The sequence below is a fragment of the Bos mutus genome, chromosome 6 (genome assembly GCF_027580195.1).
Source record: "Bos mutus isolate GX-2022 chromosome 6, NWIPB_WYAK_1.1, whole genome shotgun sequence".
NCBI lineage: Eukaryota > Metazoa > Chordata > Mammalia > Artiodactyla > Bovidae > Bos > Bos mutus.
The window spans coordinates 102,345,225-102,364,768 of NC_091622.1; the positions used below are offsets into that span (position 1 = coordinate 102,345,225).

The 19,544-nt window shown below is 51.5% G+C and overlaps 1 protein-coding gene across 1 annotated transcript in view; it reads left to right on the forward strand.

Moving 5' to 3' along the window:
- The first annotated feature begins 2,962 nt into the window (after nucleotides 1-2,962).
- Nucleotides 2,963-19,544, forward strand: part of LOC102265585 (epididymis-specific alpha-mannosidase) — a 45,340-nt gene continuing 28,758 nt past the window's right edge. Inside the window, exons 1-6 of the mRNA XM_070371901.1 lie at nucleotides 2,963-3,085; nucleotides 5,659-5,805; nucleotides 8,687-8,792; nucleotides 14,607-14,779; nucleotides 16,680-16,768; nucleotides 17,283-17,520. Coding sequence (XP_070228002.1) covers nucleotides 2,963-3,085; nucleotides 5,659-5,805; nucleotides 8,687-8,792; nucleotides 14,607-14,779; nucleotides 16,680-16,768; nucleotides 17,283-17,520 — 876 coding nt within the window. The remainder of the gene's footprint in view (nucleotides 3,086-5,658; nucleotides 5,806-8,686; nucleotides 8,793-14,606; nucleotides 14,780-16,679; nucleotides 16,769-17,282; nucleotides 17,521-19,544) is intronic.

Sequence of the window (19,544 nt, forward strand, 5' to 3'; positions counted from 1 at the left end):
GGGCAAAACAGATGGACAGATGACATGGGTGACCGTCAGCATGTCCTCTGAGAAGCAATTGAGGGTCAATGGTTTAGAAGGCCAAAGGCAGACTCCTACTGAAAGTCCCAACCGCTTTCTAGGTTCCAGAGTAGACGTATGTGCGTCCTTGGTCGTTTAGTCATGTCCAACTCTGAGACCCCATAGGCTGTAGTACACAAGGCTCCTCTGTTCTTGGGAGTCTCCAGGCAAGAATACTGGAGTGGGTTGCCATTCCCTTCTCCAGGGTATCTTCCTGACCCAGGGATTGAACCTGGGTCTCCTGCATTACAGGCGGATTCTTTACCTGTTGGTGGTCTGAGCCACCAGGGAAGCCCACCAGACCAAAGCCAGTTTTCAAATCCAAAATCCATTGACTGGAGGAGAGACCATGTGTGTCCCTGGGAGGAAGGACTCTGTAAGACCCCGAGAAGGGCATATGGTGATGACTTCCCAGCCTTTCTCTAGGTGCTTATTCACACACAGGACTGGACACCTGGGTGAGGGTAATACTGATTTATATTTAGAGGACTGTGGCTTAACAGTCTCCGGGGTGAAGAATTCAGGAGCAGCTTAGCTGGGAATTTCTGGCTCCTGGTCTTTCATGTGGTTGAGGTCAAGACGGTTGGGAGTCCTGGAGCTGGAGCTGTCCTGGAAGATCGGCAGCTGACCCTCCTGGCTGGGGACACAGTTCTGTCTGTGGGCAGAATGCCTCAGCAGATCCCTATGTGGCCACTCCACAGGCTGCTTGAATGTGCCGTGACTTTGCTGCTGGATTTGTCCAGAGTGAGTCTCAAAGAGAGGACATAGTGACACTAGGCAAGGCATACATTTTAGTGAGGAGATGTGACGGGGGACACATGACCATGGGGTCTCTGCTCCCACTGTGAGCCCAGTTTCCAGAAGCTGCAGGCCTGAGTGAGGAATGGAGTGGCCAGGTGAAGGTTCAGGCGAGCCGGAGCCTGGAGACGGCACCTGTGACTCTGGGGCGCTGTCCTCTAGGAGGCATGTACACCCCAAATCCGTGGCCAGGGCACAGGGTCCCCAGTGGGTAGAATATGTGAGATGGAAACAGGAGGGCCTCATGTATCATCAGTCCCAGCGACCTACTTGGGAACTGGACTCTCACACGCACGACTCTGGACTCGGCATCCAAAGGTTTGGCATCCAAAGGAGGGATGTATCCACCAGGTGGATACATCCGCCACCACCTACTGGTGGCCCTGGTACCTTTGCACTGCTTGTGCCAAGAGACCAGCAGATGAGGGAGGGGAAGGGCCAGCAGTCTAGTGGAGATCACTGATGGAGACCACAGGAAGAGGTAGGTCAGGCGGGCTGAACACAGGGAGGCAGGGAAGGCTCAGATGGTAACAGATGTGTGTGTCTCTGGCCATCTTTTCCTGATGGGGAAGGTGAACGGACAGGTGAGTGCTGTGACTCAGGAAGGCAGGCTGACCAAGGGTCAGGCCCCTCGGGAACGAGGCTCTGGGTATCCCCCACCAGGTCAGCCATCATTTCCAGCCCAGGTGCTCGCTGGAGGTGAGAGGCATGGATGGGTGGTAGATGGGTAGGTGGGGGTATGAGTATCAGATACAACCCTGAGCGAGCTACAACAAGAACAGCTAATGCACAGGCCTGGAGGAAAGGACAAGAACGGACACGTGTGTGACACATGCAGTCAGGTGGGGCTGGAGCAGCGGGGCCGGCCTGCCTCTCCCTCTCGAAGGGCTCTCAGGGCTTCTCTACATCTCCTTCCCTCGTGGCCTGGTTTGGGCTTCCTCACAGCATGGCAGCCCCGCCTCCACACGTGAGTCCCCTGGGGACCAAGGCAACGTCTGCCTTGCCACTTCTGACAGCCTCCAAGTCACACAGGGCATCTTATCCACATTCTGTTGGTTACTAGTGAGTCACACGCCCACCAGCTACAAAGGGAGAAGAAACTAGACCCTGTTCTCAACAGGAGGAAAGTCAAGGTCAAATCATGTCAGATGTGAGCCAAGGAAGGGAGATGGGACAGAGAGGATGAAGACTTGCTTGGAGACCATATTCTCCAGTTGTATTTGATGAATGGGTGGACAAGGCGGCCAGAAGGAAGAATGAGTCTCAGCTCTGATCATGATAGAAAATGCCAATAAGACGTTTGGATCTCAGGCAGAAGAGCCCACTGCATGGATCCCTGGCCCCCAGGTCAGGGGGAACAGAGACAGTCCTAAGCAGCACTCTGGCCCCTGCAGTTTGCACCTTTGTGATCAGCCGTCCTCCAGGAAGGAGTCCCTGAGGTTGTCACCTCCTGTGCATTCTGTCACCGACCCCCGGCTCCTCTATGGCCATCCCATCTTATGGATGGGATGCTGAGACCCTGAGAGATTAGGCATATTGCCAAGGGCACTATTGGTGATCCAGATCTAATTCTGAAAGTTTTAAGCAGTTTTGTTCCTCTGTTTCTACTATCTTAGGTAAATCTGATACAATTTGGGAAACCCAGCTTTCCTCCTTAAAACGGAGGTAACAATCCCTTTTGCAAGGCCCCCAGTGGGAACAACTATCAGGGCAGGATTCTGGTGGTGGCCCTTACTCAGTGTTGAGTTTTGCAGGACAGAGGGCTTGGGGTAGGGAGGGGCTGGGATGCCTCGTGGGAAAGGCTGCCAGTGGTCCAAGGCAGAAGGTTACACATTGGAGTGACAGGAACTATGGCCAGAAAGAGGGAATCTGAAAGGGAGGTGGCATCTGGAATCTGGCTTAAAGTTGGAAAGGGAGGGACAGGAAATTGGAGGTGGGGTGGAGTGCTGAAAGGTAGTCAGCCAGTGCCAGCCGCATCACCTGGGCCCCTGCCTCCCATTCCTCCCCGATCCCTCCCCCAAGGGGCGGAGAGCTGAGGCCGCCCATTGCTAAACCAGAGGTCTTTGAAACTGCCAGCCCCAGCCCCAGTCCGCAGGCCTCTAGGATGGGGTCAGTGCTCACGCAGCTGCTGTTACTGTGGCTTCTGGGAACCCAGCCTGAGGCCACGATCAGGGTCTTCGTGGTACCCCACAGTCACCTGGATGTGGGCTGGCTGCATACTGTCCAGGTAGGTGCCTGGTGCCACTCCCCTTGCCACCTCTGAAGCTGTAGCTTCCTTCTCCATTCAGGATCCTGTGCTGGGTTTGCAGCCTGGGGTCAACCTAGAGTATCTGGAATCAGCCTGGATTCAAGTCCTGACCTGCTACAGACTGGCTGAGTAGCAGACTGCACTGGTCACTTCCTGTCTCTGAACCTCACTTTCTTGATGTGTGCTGCTGCTGTTGCTGCTAAGTTGCTTCAGTTGTGTCCGACTCTGTGCGACCCCATAGACGGCAGCCCACCAGGCTCCCCCGTCCCTGGGATTCTCCAGGCAAGAGCACTGGGGTGGGTTGCCATTTCCTTCTCCAATGCATGAAAGTGAAAAGTGAAAGTGAAGTCTCTCAGTCGTGTCCGACTCTTAGCGACCCCATGGACTGCAGCCCACCAGGCTCCTCCATCCATGGGGTTTTCCAGGCAAGAGTACTGAAGCGGGGGTTGCAAAGGTTAGATGGAGTGTGCACAGCCATGTGTCAGGCCACGGTCACGTTCCTCGTCCAGGGGACCCTCTCTGTGCCCTGATGTCCACTTCTGATGGGAGGTAGGGGGTCTTCACACTGGCTGTTCCCCCTGCCCCAAAGGCTTTCCTCCCAGAGGCCTGCAAGACCCAGTCTCTCTCCTCCTCCTGGTTGTTCCTTAAAAGTACTTTCTTGGTGAGGTCTTCCTGACGTCCCTATCTATTCCCCTATTCCATTTCCCCAGTCCTTCCGTTGAGAACATTGAGAGCATTTTCTAGGCCCAATATATAAGCACTCTCTTGCCTGGGAGGTCACATCAGTAAACCGAATCTTGGGTAGCTTTCTTGTCCCTGTAAATGTTCCAGAAAGTCTGTGGAGCAGTGAAATTCCAGTGGCCAAGTTAATCTCAAGAGTGAATCTTATTTCCCTGTACGTTTTGTCCAACAAGACGGAGTATGTGGCCCCAGCTAGGTTTTTCAGCTTTCCTCTTCCTTTTCCTTCCTTCCCCTTAGAGAATATTCTTTATCTTTTAAAACCTTTCTGCCACACACTCCATTCTGAATTCTGCTCAAGGAGACTGCTTAGGGAAGTATTAAATAAAGTAGGTGTGTTTCGCCTGTATTGTCTCCATTAATCAGTTTTTAAACACTTCCCTTTAGTACATTTTACTTACTGGCTTATTGAATGTCTGTTTTCCCCACAAGAGGCTCAGTTCCGTGGGGAAGAGGCTTCATCCATTGAATATGGCTATGGATGTATCCTCAAGCTGCCTCATGGATGGGATAGACACTCCATGAAAATTTGTTGAAGGAATGAATGAACGAGGGCAGAAAAAAAAAAGATAAAAAGACTCTGATTTCTTTAGGTTTCTGGGGCAAGTGGTTGGGTATTATTACCTACCTCCTTGGGCTTTCCAGGCGGTGCTAGTGGTAAAGAACCCGCCTGCCAATTCAGGAGACATAAGAGACGTAGGTTCCATCCCTGGGTCAGGAAGATGACCTGGAGGAGGGCCTGGCAACCCACTCCAGTATTCTTGCCTAGAGAATCCCATGCACAGAGGAGTCTGGTGGGCTACAGTCCATGGAGTCACAAAGAGTCAGACACGACTGGAGTGACTTCCCATGCATGCATACACCAACCTCCTAGAGCTGTTTTTTGGAAGGAGAAAGTAAATACATGAATAAATGAACAAAATCGCTCTGTGACAGTGGATATAAGAGAGTAGCTCATTTTAAAGAGACAGGGGCAGCAAGAGCCTTGAGGCTGTGTTGAATCTGGTCCTGAGCCCATTGGGCAGCCTCTGTTGGGGGGGGCACCCATAGGTGTGTGGAGTGCTGACTTGTGGGGAAGCATGATTGCCACTCCCAGTTTACAGAAGGGGAAACAGGCCTAGGGAGGATCGGGGCTGCTCAAGGTCACCAGAAATAGCCGCATGCCTGCTGACTCCCTGCCCGGTACTCTCTGCATTCCTTTACCAGCATCTCCAGGCTGCACAGTGAGCCAGGCTGACCTAGATGGGAAGCAGGCGTGGCTCCATCCTGGGGCCTCCCTGCCTGGGGGGAGGCAGGTAGATCCACAGGGACAACCCGGGGGTCAGCTCCTCTCAGCTCCATCTCTCAGCACCCACACCCCTCATTCCAGCCCAAGGAAGCCCTTCTGAGTCCCTGGACCTCTCCCCTGGGGCCCCTGGGTTTGACTGGTCTATCCCACCATGGCAGCCCCAGAGCCACCTAGCATGTCCTTCTGGGAGGCTGTCCCTGACCCTGGGCCTGGCCAGCATGTCCCTCTGTCACAGTGCCATGGTCTGTTTCCACATGTGTCTCCCCAGGAGAGCACCTTCCTTCCCATCAAGGAGTGCCTGCCCATGTCCTTCCCCCAGCGTACTGTGTATTGTGCCTCTGGCACAGAGTGGGCACAGAGGCTCCCTTGCTGGAACTGCAGTGAGAGCAGAGGGCAGGGACCTGGGCAGATGGTGTGAGTGCCAGGGGCCCTCCGACACTGTGGGTCCCTGGATTTTACTCCTTGGCCTCCGGGATTCCCGATGGAGCTGGTGTGATGGTGTCCCCCTTCCCCTCCCCCGGTCTAGGAGAGCATGCAGGCTTATGTCACCACAGTCTACACCTCGGTGGTGGAGGACCTGACCCGTAATAAGCAGCACAGGTTCATCATCGTGGACCAGGAGTTCTTCCGGCTGTGGTGGGATGGCGTCGCGTCAGCCAAGCAGAAAGTCCAGGTAACGCTGCCCTCCAGGGTGGTCCTCACCGGGGAGCTGAGAGAGGAGTGGCCTGGGGGTCCCAGTGATGACCCTCCAGGAAGCTCCTGGGACAGTGCTCTCTGTGGCCAGGGCTGTGCTGTGTAAACCAGGAGGCCCTAAACTCTCTGGGGCTGCTCTCAGAGTTTAGATGAGAGTTGTGGTCAGCCCCATGCCCCGGAGATAGGTTTGTGTTTAATCCCGCCTTTCTGGCTACTCATTGCAGCTGTGGCAACCCCGCTGGCCCTCAGCTGGCATGAACGGGGTCACCTCTGACACTGGGCACTCCAGGGGGGCCTGTGTCCACACTCTCTTCCTTTATTTACATATCTGTGTGGCCCCCATGGGGATGGGAGCTGATCACCCAGCCAGGGGGTGCCACAGTCCCTGTGGTTTCAAGGCTGGAGGCAGATTGGCTTCACTCATCACAGGGAGTGAGAAGCCCCGCTCCATGGAGGGCAGCCTGGGACCAGGTCCTGCTCCCCCACCTCCCTGGGTGATCACAGGTGGCCAGTGGCCTCTGTCAGCCGCATCTACAGTGGGAGTGACCTCCCTCCCCAGAGAGGCTGTACTCAGAGTACCTGCATGATGGAAGCACCTGGGATGCCTCTTTGGTACTTGCTTGGTGCCCCCAGGCTTCACCTTTCTGCAGAACAGTCACTGATGGTGAGACCCAGAGGCCCAGAGTCTTACTCAAGGTAGCAAAGCTCAGATGGTGAAAGAGGGTGTCCACCAGTTTGCCCCGCCACCCTGAGAGGGATGGGAACCTGCAGCCTGTGGAGCTGAGAGGCCAGTACACAGGCTCTCCCATATGCCAGGTGCTTGCCAGGATTTTGTACACATTATTGCATTGACTCCTTCCAACAGCCAGTATGGTTGGAATACTAACCATGCTGTACAGAGCTGGTCCAGGTTCAGAGAAGGCAGGCAACGGGCTCATGGTCACACAGCTTATACCAGCCAGGTGGGATTCTGGGTCAGGTATCCTGACTCGAAGCATAACTTTTTAGGGTCTCCAGTGGGCAGTCCTCACTCCTTTTCATGGATACCCCCAAATCAATTGTCTGTCTCTTACCCCCGGTTAAACACGTGGTCTGGCTATGACCTGGGCAGGCAACTCCACGGTGTAGCCCTGGAAGCCAGTGTTTTTCCCTTCTTTGTTTTGGCTGAATCCCCACTGGGTGGGCAGTGACTGGTGGGCAATAGGTGCTGTCGACTAAAAAAGACAGTCACGACCTGAAAGTAGAGAGTTACTTTATTTAGTGGGAATGTTTAGAACTCTGAGCCCAGGAAACAGCATCTCAGTAGCTCTGAGAAAACTGCTCTAAGAGGAAGGGGAGAAGTCAGGTTACATACAACTTTGCAGTAAAGAAAGCAGGCAGTCTGAACATCAAAGGTCAGGTATCAAGTTAAGGAATTTAGCGTTCTTTGTAGGGGAAGATGCAAGCCTCTGGGTCGTTGAATTCATTCCTTTCACATGCTCCTCAGCTATCTGGGGCCAAGCCAGTTTCCCTGCTCACCTTGCTTTTTGCGTTCCCCCAGCTCCTCAGCAGTCACCGTGGAGGGGGGACAGCGGCTCTGGATCGCAGTTTTGGGAGCTCTCATTCATATTTGAAGGCCAGAAATCGCTGATGGCTGTGGCATTTCTTATTGATTAATGTGGAAGGAGACATTTGCATTTCACAGTGCTCATTTAAAACAGTAACAGCAGGTGTTATTCAAAATTCCTCGAGTGAATGCACTACTAATACTGCACCTTCAGCAATCACAGTACAGTCTATAAACAGCGTGGTGGCCTCACTGCCACAGTCTTTGGCCTTATTTATATTTCCATTCCTCCCTTAATTTAGGTATTTTAAAACATTTGTCCTCTAATCGTGACAAATGCAATTGGAAGGACTTTATACAAAATATCCCAGATGGTACAGTGGTAAAGAATCCACTTGCAGGAGAAGCAAGACCCATGGGTTCGATCCTTGGGTCAGGAAGATCCCCTGGATTGGAAATGGCAACACACTCCAATATTCTTGCCTGGAAAATTGCATGAAAAGAGGAGCCTGGCCGGTACAGACCTTGGGATCGCAAAGAGCAAGATATGACTGAGCACACACACACACACACATACAAAATAGCTAGCTGATAATCTTCAAAATTATTAATCCCATGAAAGAAAAAGCAAGGTTCAGGAAGCATTGTGAACTGAAGGATAATAAAGAGAAATGACATTAAAAGCAATTCATGATCCTAGATTGACTCTTACACCAAAGAAAGGACATCAATGGAACAAATGGCAAAATTTGAGTAAAGTCTATGAATTTGATAGCAGCATTATTAATGGTAAATTTCCTGATATGGATAATTATATGAAAAGTGAAAGTGTTAGTCATTCAGTCGAGTCCAACTCTTTGTGACCCCATGGACTGTAGCCCGCCAGGTTCCTCTGTCCATGGAATTCTCCAGGCAAGAATACTGGAGAGGGTTGCCATTCCCTTCTCCAGGGGGTCTTCCCAACCCAGGGATCATACCTGCATCTCTTGAGTCTCCTGCATTGGCAGGGGGATTCTTTTACCACTGGGAAGCCCAAGTTTCCAGAAGACTGACATGATTTCAAAAGCAAATTATTAAACACATGTGCTTATATATATACATTTGATGAAGCAGCAGCCATGGGCCAGGTGCTGCTGGTCTAGGTACTGGACACAGTGCTGACCAGGACCGACAGGGTCCTGCTTTTGCAGAATACATGAAGGTAAGGAGTTTGAAGGAAGGACCATGATATGCTACAGGCATGTCCCCAACAAACACAACCAGGCACAGCTCGGGGGCTGTAACGTGGCTTTTTCTCTCTGCCCACAATGCCAAGGTCCGCCAGCTTGTGGACCAAGGACGCCTGGAGTTTGTCCTCGGAGGCCAGGTCATGCACGATGAGGCCGTGACCCACGTCGATGACCAGATCCTCCAGCTCACGGGTTTGATTACCCCTCCCCAGGCCTGGGGTCCCTTGGGTCTCCTGCTAGGCTGGGGCTGGGTGTTGGGCTTCATCTTCCCCTCTAAACAGGAGACTGTGACCAGTAAGCACTGTGACTGCTGGTGCCGTGTCCGTGTTCGTGCCCTTGAGTGCAGGTGCTAAGAGTGTGAGTTTACACCAGACGGGCTGACTGGCTGTATCCCGACTCTGCGAGTTACCACCTGTGATCCAGAGCAAGTGATGTAACCTCTTGAAGCCTCAGTTTCCTTCTCCATGAATGAGTCTGATAAGGAAGTAAAACCTCCCTTAAAGGGTTGGTATCAAAATTAAATTGGGATAATTCAAATAGAGCACATTGAGTACAATGTGTAGGTCCCTAGTAAATGCTAGGTAAAGATTAGATCCCATCTCTGTCATCACTCCACCCACACCTACTCCACCAATACCACCTCCAAAATCAATGCCTCCAACTCCAACAGCAACACCATTACCACCACCATCAGCATCACCTCCAACACCACCACTTCAGCCATCACCAGCACAACTCTAAATACCACGACCTTGTCCATCCCGAAGCTCCTCCATCCCACATCTCCAACATTACCTCCTCAGCCATCACCTCCACCACCATCACTAAAAATAACACCACCTCCTCCATAATCTCAACCATTATACCCTCACCATCACACCACCACCCCTGTTACTACAGCCTAAACAATATCAACCACTCCACTGTCACCATCAGCACCACCAACACCACTTCACCACCCCTTCCACCCCCATCGTCATCACCACCTTCAACACCACAACCACCATCTCCACAATCACCGCGGTCGCAACCCCCACCATGAACACCAAGACCTCCAGCACCACCGCCGCTATCAACACCCCTACTACCATGAATAACAGCAACAATAACAGCAGTCACCTCCACTGACACTGTCCACCACGCACAGTTGCACTGGGACGAAGTCCTCTCCCACTTCCCAATGCCGTTCACGAGCAACACTTCACCCAGCCCTACAGGCAGGCATCAGGATTTTCAGTCTCGTTTTGCAAAAGAGACACTGATGACAAAAAGAGCAAAATTTAGTGGACCAGCTAAGGTTTCCTCCAGGGCATGGCTGAAGCTCTAGCTCCGCCATCACTCCACGAAAGAGGAACCCCAGTTACCCCCGGTGACAAACATCGAAATAGCATTGGAGATTGTCTAAAGACCCGCTTAGCACTATCTTCCCTTTTCCCGCTTTAATCTGGGGTCCCTCCCTCATCTGAGCTTCTACTCTCCTGCTTCTAGACCTCATTCAACCTCAAGATTTGCCACTTCCATCCCGAAGGTGGTCCTGCCAACAGAACCCTTCCTTCTCAGACCCTCACATCCCTTTCTTTTTTTTTTAATTTATTTTTAGTTGAAGGATAATTGCTTTACCGTATTGTGTTGGTTTCTGCCGCACATCAGCATGAATCAGCCACAGGCACGCATACGTCCCCTCCCTCTGAACCTCCCTCTCATACAGCAGATTCCCACTGGCTGTCTATTCTGCATATGGTAGTGTGTGTTTGCATGCTACTGTCTTTACGTTTGACCATGATGCCAGCCACAGAGTCCTCCTGCGTGCCAGGAGCTGCCTCTGTGCCCCCGTGCATGCTCACACCCTAGGAGGAGGGCTGTCACCTCCCCCCCCCCATGCCTGTGAAGGTGCCGAAGCCGAGAGACTGAGCCTCCCCCACCAGGCAGGTCTGCAGGGCCAGTGCTGAACCTGGTTCTCTGACTCCAAAGTCCGTGACTGTCTCATTTCTCCTGTTAAAGGTCTTTCGGTTTGAAGCCGTAGCAAGGTAAGTGGGAATGGGGTGGCCACCCTTTAGCTGTCCTCATACAGACTCGCCAGTCTCCTTAGTGCAGCCTCGGGTCTCATCCCCTGCCCTCCTTCCCATCTGTCTCCTTCCTGCTGCCCTGCCCTGCTCCAATGACATGTCTCCTGTGCTTTCAGTCACGAGGTTTCCTATTCTTTCCGCTTGAACAGCTCACCTTGAACTCAGCTGAGGGGTCTCATGGTCCAGGTGCCTCCACTGGGCCCCAGTACCTTATCACCTCCCCCTCTTGCTCCTGGAACTATAGGTGGTCTCTGGCAGTGCCCACCATCTGATTCTCCTCCGGGTCCCCAGGACTCAGCACAGGGTCTGGTCTGACAATGGTGGGAGCACAGAGGGAGGGAGTGGGTGCTGACCCACCCTCCTTGGGGGTGACCACACGGGGACAGCCCTCACCTGTGGTCTCAGCCCACCACACCCACCATGCTGAACTCCCCAGAGATGATCCTGCAGGCCTGCACTCCAGCATGGCATCCAGCATCTTAGCAAGTGTGGGTTCTCATCACTGGTGTGGGAAGGAACGTGGAACCCTGTGTGGCTTCTCCGCAGGGGACTGTGAGGCTCTATAATATTCTGAAGACCAGCCAAGCTCCTAGGACTCCTAGAGGATGGACACCGATTTCCTCCCACAATAACCTCCTGGTTCTAAGAACAAGATGTACACCCACTGACTTCAGTCTTCAGGGCAGTTCAGGAGACGGAGAGTCTTTTTTTTTTTTTTTTTTAATTGGAGGCTAATTACTTTACAATATTGTAGTGGTTTTTGCCATACATTCACATGAATCAGCCATGGGTGTACATGTGTTCCCCATCCTGAACCCCCCTCCCACCTCCCTCCTCATCCCATCCCTCAGGGTCATCCCAGTGCACTGGCCCTGAGCGCCCTGTCTCATGCATCAAACTTGGACTGGCGATCTATTTCACACATGATAATATGCATGTTTCAATGCTATTCTCTCAAATTATCCCACCCTCGCCATCTCCCACAAAGTTCAAAAAATCTGTTCCTTACATCTGTCTCTTCTGCTGTCTCGCATATAGAGTCATTGTTATCATCTTTCTGAATTCTATATATATGCATTAATATACTGTACTGGTGTTTTTCTTTCTGACTTACTTCACTCTGTATAATAGGCTCCAGTTTCATCCACTTCATTAGAACTGATTCAAATGCATTCTTTTTAACAGCTGAGTAATATTCCATTGTGTATATGTACCACAGCTTTCTTATCCATTCATCTGCTGATGGACATCTAGGTTGCTTCCATGTCCTGGCTATTATAAACAGTGCTGTGATGAACATTGGGGTACACATGTCTCTTTCAATTCTGGTTTCCTTGGTGTGCATGCCCAGCAGTGGGATTTCTGGGTCGTATGCAGTTCTATTTCCAGTTTTTTAAGGAATCTCCACACTGTTCTCCATAGTGGCTGTACTAGTTTGCATTCCCACCAACAGTGTAAGAGGGTTCCCTTTTCTGCAGCCCTCTCCAGCATTTATTGTTAGTAGACTTTTTGATAGCAGCCATTCTGACCAGTGTGAGATGGCACCTCATCATGGTTTTGAGGGAGTCTTAATCTAATATGCTTAGCACTCTCCTGAGAAGGAGGGAAGCAGGTTTCTCCAGCTGAGTTGGCGGACACCTTTCCTATGTCCCTTTGTCCTTTCTGTCACCTCAGTCCCTGAACTCTGGCTCTGCCTGCCACATACTGTCCAGGTAGGTCTTGACCTGGTCATTGTGCTGATTAGGACGCATGTTCAGCTGCATAAGGGTGACTGAGTGGCTGTGGCTCAAGCAAGATGAAGGTTACTTCTCTGCGGGGGAAAAGTTTATGATTGCAGGCTCTTTCGGGCCACTAGGGGGCGCTGCGTCACAGAGAAATCCAGGCATCCAAGTTATTTGCGTCTTTTGCTCTGAACCCCCTAGCGTGTCTCTGCTCTCCTTGCCTGGCTGCAGGTGGCTCACCTCACTGAAGTGCCATCCTCTCAGGGAAGGGGGAAAGGGGATGGCGGCGGGCTGCAACCTTGTGAAGGTGACCCAGAATTTACCCTCATCACTTCTGCTCATATCCATTGTTCAGAACCTAGTCACATGGTCTATCTTCCATGGGAAGCTGAGAAATGCAGTCTCCAGCTAGAATTCTATTGTCCTTCCCTAAGCAGGATTATGTGGTTCTGTTACTAAACGGCAGAGAGAAAAATAAATCTTGGGTGATTATTAGCTGTTTCATTCAATATTCACTTGTTCATCAGAATCTCAGAAATGTTTTTTTCCTGGAGTCTAGAAAACCTGTATTAACAATGACTTGAGTGTTTAAGATATTTACTATTTACTATCAAAGAAGCGGTCAGGAGGAGGTTTAGAACTGATTCTGCAGCCCATTGATGTTTCTTATATTTTCACATCCTCTCCCACATAATCTGGAGAAGGAAACGGCAACTCACTCCAGTGTTCTGGCCTGGAGAATTCCATGGACTGTCTATGGGGTCGCAAAGAGTCGGACACGACTGAGTGACTCTCACTTCACTTCCCACATAATCAGAGAATGCTGCTGCTTCTCCAGTCATCATAAAGCCATATTTGCACATTCAAGGAATAAAAGGGGTACAAGGGAGGCTTACCTCCTCTTTTTTTTTTATTAAAAAGGTAGAAATTCTTGTCCTGAAACCCAAGCAGGTGAAACCCATACATCTTTTTTGATATGATCATAGTCTCTGCCCACTTCTCCATTCCACAGTCTGTGAAAACAAAAATCTGACACAACAAAATGATCTTGCCATGACTGATCAGACCAGTGAAACGCCATCCCTTGGCTTTGGGTCGGTGTCCAGTAAGCAAAGAGAGAATCCTGTGAGTGATGAATTCTGGGCCATGGAGTCTGCAGCCCTCAGGCCTGCCCTCCTCAGGCTGCCCCTCTGGGGAGAGGGTATGTCCTCCACAGCTTACTGCCCCCCAGTGTGATGATGCTGACCCACCCTCCCTCAACCTGGACCCTCCACCCCGCAGTCTTCCCCTTCCCCTCCAGCAGCTCCTTCTTGGTCTCCTCTGTTTCCTGCTCCCCCTCTGCTGCTCCCAGTGGTCCTGAGGGCTCAGAGCCCCACCCCAAGTCCAACAGCCTAACTGACCCTCATCACCACCTCTGTGCACTAGACCACGAATCTTCCTCAGGTCCTCCCTAGCCTCCCAGCAGTCACCTTCTTCCTGGATGAGCCTTGTATATGGATCTGATTACAGCTCTGTCCCATGACCCTGGAATCATCTTCAGGGCCACAGGCAATGTCCCAGCCTGGGCAACTCATCAATGAAGGGCAGTTTGACTTAACACCAGTGACTTGAGGGCTTCCCTGGTGGCTCAGATGGTAAAGAATCTTCCTGCAATGCAGGAGACCTGGATTCAATCCAGGATTCGATTCCTGGGTTGAGAAGATCCCCTGGAGAAGGGAATGGTTACCCACTCCAGTACTTTTGTCTGGAATATGCCATGGACAGAGAAGCCTGGCGGGCTACAGTCCATGGGATTGCAAAGAATTGGACTCGGCTGAGCGACTAACACACACAGACACAGACACACAGACACAGACACACACACAGTGATTTGAGTTCTCTGGGTTTTCCTTTCCTCGCCATAAAATGCAGGCTGTAACTCCCAGGTGATAAATAATGTTTGGGGGAATCCTTGGTGAATGCTAATTAATGGTTTATCAAGTCTGGGAGACTTCTGCAGTCACCCTGATCTTTGGTTCACTTGTGGTGGCTCATAAATCATGAATAAAGAAGAGAATGTTTAGATGATTCTGGGATCTGACCTCTGTGTTAGTATCTATAGCAGCAAGACCCTCCTTGCCAAATAGAAGGCACTCTAGCCCTGAGAAGTCAAGGGCTCTGAGGGAGTTAGGGGGCAAGGGGCCACCACACTTTTATCCCCAAGGCTGATCTCTTTGCAGAAGGACACAGGTTTCTCTATGAAACGTTTGGGATCCGGCCGCAGTTCTCCTGGCAGGTGGACTCATTTGGCGCATCTGCCACGACTCCCACCCTGTTTGCCCTGGCGGGCTTCAATGGCCACATCATCTCCCGGATAGACTATGACCTGAAGGAGACCATGCAGCAGGACCAGGTGAGCCATGAGCTGCATGCACTGCTACCAACCCACCTCTGCTTCTTCCCCCTCTATTCCTTCCTGCATCTCATTGCTACTGCTAAGTCACTTCAGTCGTGTCCGACTCTGTGCGACCCCATAGATGGCAGCACACCAGGCTCCCCCATCCCTGGGATTCTCCAGGCAAGAACACTGGAGTGGGTTGCCATTTCCTTCTCCAATGCATGAAAGTGAAAAGTGAAAGTGAAGTCGCTCAGTCGTGTCTGACTCTTAGCGACCCCATGGACTGCGGCCCACCAGGCTCCTCTGTCCATGGGATTTTCCAGGCAAGAGTACTGCCCCTGCTATTCTCCTGAGCATTTGGGATGCTGGCAGCTACACAGGCCATGGGATGTCCCAGGCCCATCTTTGCCCTGCTGTGCCCTCTGGCATGAATGGTTCTCTCCTCCTGCAGATCTAGCTCCTGGCTGAGCTGCAGGACCAGCTCGGATGCCTGCGGCCCTGAGTCCCCTTCCCCCTGCAGCTGGGCTGGTGCTGCCTTCTTCTTTGAGTCTCCAAAGGGACTGGCACAGACCTGCACTCAGTAAACCATGCTCAATGCAGAGAGGAGGCGGTTGGGGGTTCAGTGTATCTGGGACATAATAACTCTTCTGATGGGTGGGCAGCGAGCATGAGTGAATGTAACACTCAACAACCACCCAGACACTGCCTTTGCCATCTACAAAGTGCCAGGCCTGGTGGGAGCCACCGCCCTCTGGGTTTCCTTTAATCCTCACAGCAGCCTATGATGTAGTTTCTCATTTACTGAGGCTGAATTAAGAAGGTACTAGAAACTGGGGGCTCCCAACAACAGAAAATGTTGTTCACAGGTCTGGAGGCCAGAACTCCAAGACCAACCCTGGACAGGGCCATGCGTCTTCTGATGACGTCAAGGAAGGGTCAGCTCCAGGCTTCTCTCTGCTTCTGGGGGCCTCAGGTGTCCTTGGCCTGGAGGCAGATGACTTCTCCCTGTGTTATCTTCCACTGTGTCTGTCTGGATCCAATTTCTCCTTTTATCCCTACTTGTAATGGATAACTGTCCGCCCTCATGATAATTTTTTCTCAATAACTTCCGTAAAGGCCTTATCTCCAATTAGGTCATATGAGCTAATGGGATTAGGAATTCAGCATGTGTTTTTTGGGGGGACACTATTCAACCCAAAACAGGTAGTGTAAAATTATCCTAGATGGAGAAATTAAGGCCAAAAATGTAAGGATTCCATGCAGATCACTCTGATAATAAAGTTTTGCAGGGCAGTGGTAACGTGGAGTTATCAAAGAGGCTCTGGGCTCCCAGCAGGCTAGAGAAGTAAGGTTTTTAGTGACCCCACCAAGCGCCACGCCTTACACTGCACACACTTCCTATAGCAGCTCGATTCAGATAAGTGTGTGAGCTGGGTGTGATTCCCAGAGATTCGTGTGCAGAAACCAAATCACAGAGGCGTCAGGAACTGTATGGCTCCGAGGTAATTCTCCTGGAAGCAGGATTTTATCCCTGCTTCATAGCCCTGAGCACTTTCTAAGCATCAGAACGTGAAAATGGACCATGCCCTCAATGAGAGGTGATGAGCTCCCCGTGTGGGAGGGATTCAAGCAGATTTAGAAAGAGTATGGCTGGCAGGTTCTGACAGCATGTCCTGCCCTGAGGAGGGGTGGGATGAATGTGCAGGAAGGCGCCTTCTGAAGGGCAAATTCCTCCACCCTCTGTGGCTTTAGGAGGTCAGGAGGAATCTTGAGGAGGAGGCAGCAGAGGGAGACGTTGGCCGTGAGCCACTGAGAGGAGGGGGTGCAGGCAGCCATGAGACTCAGGCGGGCTCTGGGGAGGGGAGCCGGGCATCCTGTTGCCCCTGGGCCCTCACTGTTCCTTCTGGGTTTGCAGGAGATGCAGTTCGTGTGGAGAGGATCCAGGTCCCTGCTGGCGCAGCAGGAAATCTTCACGCACGTCCTGGATGAGAACGGCTATTGCTCGTGAGCTCTTGCCTTGGGCCAGACCCTGTTCCCAACCCTCTCCCTGAAGCACGTCAGCCCCCACCCTCACGGCCAGCCCTGAGGGGACTCACCTAGCACCCATCTTACAGAAAGAACAACTGAGGTCTAGACGCCCACCCAAGGTCCCGCGGTAGCAGCCGTGAGGGCAGCAGCATTGGGCTCAGGAGGCGGCTCCAAGGATCCAAGTCATGGGAACAGCCCTCCTGTGGGCTGTCTGGTTGGAAGACCTGGATTCAGTCCGCTTCTGTCCCTTTGAGCCTGTGAGGCTGCAGGCAGTGGGTGAACCCCTCTTTGAAGAGGGGAGATTGTCAGCGGGATGAAGGGCAGCTGGGAGAAGAGACCTGGTGGGAGGAGAGGGACTCACTACCATGCTCTGGGCGCCCTGCAGGGTGACATGCCCAAGATCCCACAGGGCTAAGATGTGGTGACTCTTGTCCACAAGGCTCTCATCTGCCCACCACTTGCCTGTCTGTCCAACTGATGGGAGACAGAGGCCTCGAGCAGGCCTGCCCTCCCAGCAGGGTGTCTCCTCTAACATTCCTCTGCTTCTCAGTAAAGGGTTTTACTGGAATGAAAAAGCTGTCTTCCCAGATCCACCCTGGGATGGAATGTACCCCAACCAGACTGTACCTGTCACCCTGAGCAATATCCAACGCTATGCCAACACCCTGTCCTACAATGTGAGGAAACGAGCCCCCTGGTTTTTGACACCACACATCCTCTGGCCCTGGGTAAGTCGGGGCCCCAGGCCCTGGTTCCCCAACTCTTCCCAAGGACTGCTGTGATAGGTCCACCCTGGACTCTGGTCCACCTCTAACCAGATCAGTCTCCATCCAGGCAGTGGGCCAGGCAGCTGTCCCAGCCCTGGCTCAGGCCTCCTTCCCTGCAGCCCCCGACCCTCGAGTCCTCACCCACTCTACCAGCTCTTTCCCCTATGCTGGATCACCCCAGACTCTCCCATCTGAAATGTAGCCCCTCACCCAGGTGGGTCTCCTACTTCTACCCAGCCATCTCCTCCTTTTCCCTTTGCAGGGCTGGAGGCCTGAATCCTGGCTGCTTACTCAGCTGCTGTGAGACTTAGGACCCTTAAGCCTCAGTTTTCTCATCTGTAAAATAGGGATGATGACAAGACCTGCTTCGTACGTTCAATTTGAGGTCAAGGGCCAAAAGTATGCCCCAGGAGACAGTGCCCAACCCTACTTCCTCATTGTTGTCACAGCTAAACTTTATGGAGCACCTACTGAGAGAGGTGCTCAGTTGGTAAAGAATCTGCCTGCAATGCAGGAGACCATGGTTCGATTCCTGGGTTGGGAAGATCCACTGGAGAAGGGATAGGCTACCCACTCCAGTATTCTTGGGCTTCGCTTGTGACTCAGATGGTAAAGAATCCACTTGCAATGTGGGAGACCTGGGTTGGATCCCTGGGTTGGGAAGATCCCCTGGAGAGGGGAGCAGACACCCACTCCAGTATTCTGGCCTGGAGAATTCCATGGACAGTATAGTCCATGGGGTCGCAAAGAGTTGGACATGACTGAGTGACTTTCAGTTTCACTTTCACTTACTGTGCCCCAAGCACTGTTCTATGGGATACACTCTTCTTATACATTTAATCTGCCGCACTGGGCCTAGGGGGCAGGCAGCATGGTATCCCATTTGCCGATGAGGGAACTGAGAGTCAGAGAGGTTAAGAAATCTCTCTAAGGCCACACAGCTACTTAGCAGGGCAGTTGGGAAGGTGAAATTTGTGTTCAGACTCAATCAGATAAGTCCCACAGCCTGCTTTTTAGCATTTGACTACCATTTTAAATGCTATTTACTTTCTTTGCTATTTTTATTTAGTACATTTTTATATACGTGCATATATTAGTAAAAAATTTTTAACAAACAAAATTCTATACATTATATCAATAGGCCAATTGGTATGACAAAGTCAAAATATATAAATACATATGACTTTAGCTGCAGCTTGAAGCATAACCGAAAATATCTGCAGGAAGTAAAGAAACAGAATAATGAAATATTTACTTTCTCAACAATTCAAAATAGAATTTGAGGTTTACAAAAGGAAAATAAAAACATCTGCCTAAAATAAAGGGCTTCCCTGGGGGTGCTAATGGTTAAGAACCTGCCTGCCAATGCAGGAAATGTAAGAGACATGGGTTTGATCCCTAGGTTGGGAAGATCCCCTGGAGGAAGGCTCAGCAAACCCACTCCAGTATTCTTCCCTGGAGAATCCCATGGACAGAGGAGCCTGGTGGGCTACAGTCCATAGGGTCGCAGAGTTGGACATGAATTGACTTTGCACGCATGCACACCTAAAATAACTTGGGTCCAGATTGCAAGATTTTATATCATTGTGTGCTCTCCTATACCCAATCCATTATGAAGACTGTCAAATTGGGGTCCTATCAGATCAGATCAGTCTCTCAGTCGTGTCCGACTCTTTGCAACCCCATGAATCGCAGCACGCCAGGCCTCCCTGTCCGTCACCAACTCCCCGAGTTCATTCAGACTCACATCCATCGAGTCAGTGATGCCATCCAGCCATCTCATCCTCTGTTGTCCCCTTCTCCTCCTGCCCCCAATCCCTCCCAGCATCAGAGTCTTTTCCAATGAGTCAACTCTTCCCATGAGGTGGCCAAAGTACTGGAGTTTCAGCTTTAGCATCATTCCTTCCAAAGAAATCCCAGGGCTGATCTCCTTCAGAATGGACTGGTTGGATCTCCTTGCAGTTCAAGGGACTCCCAAGAGTCTT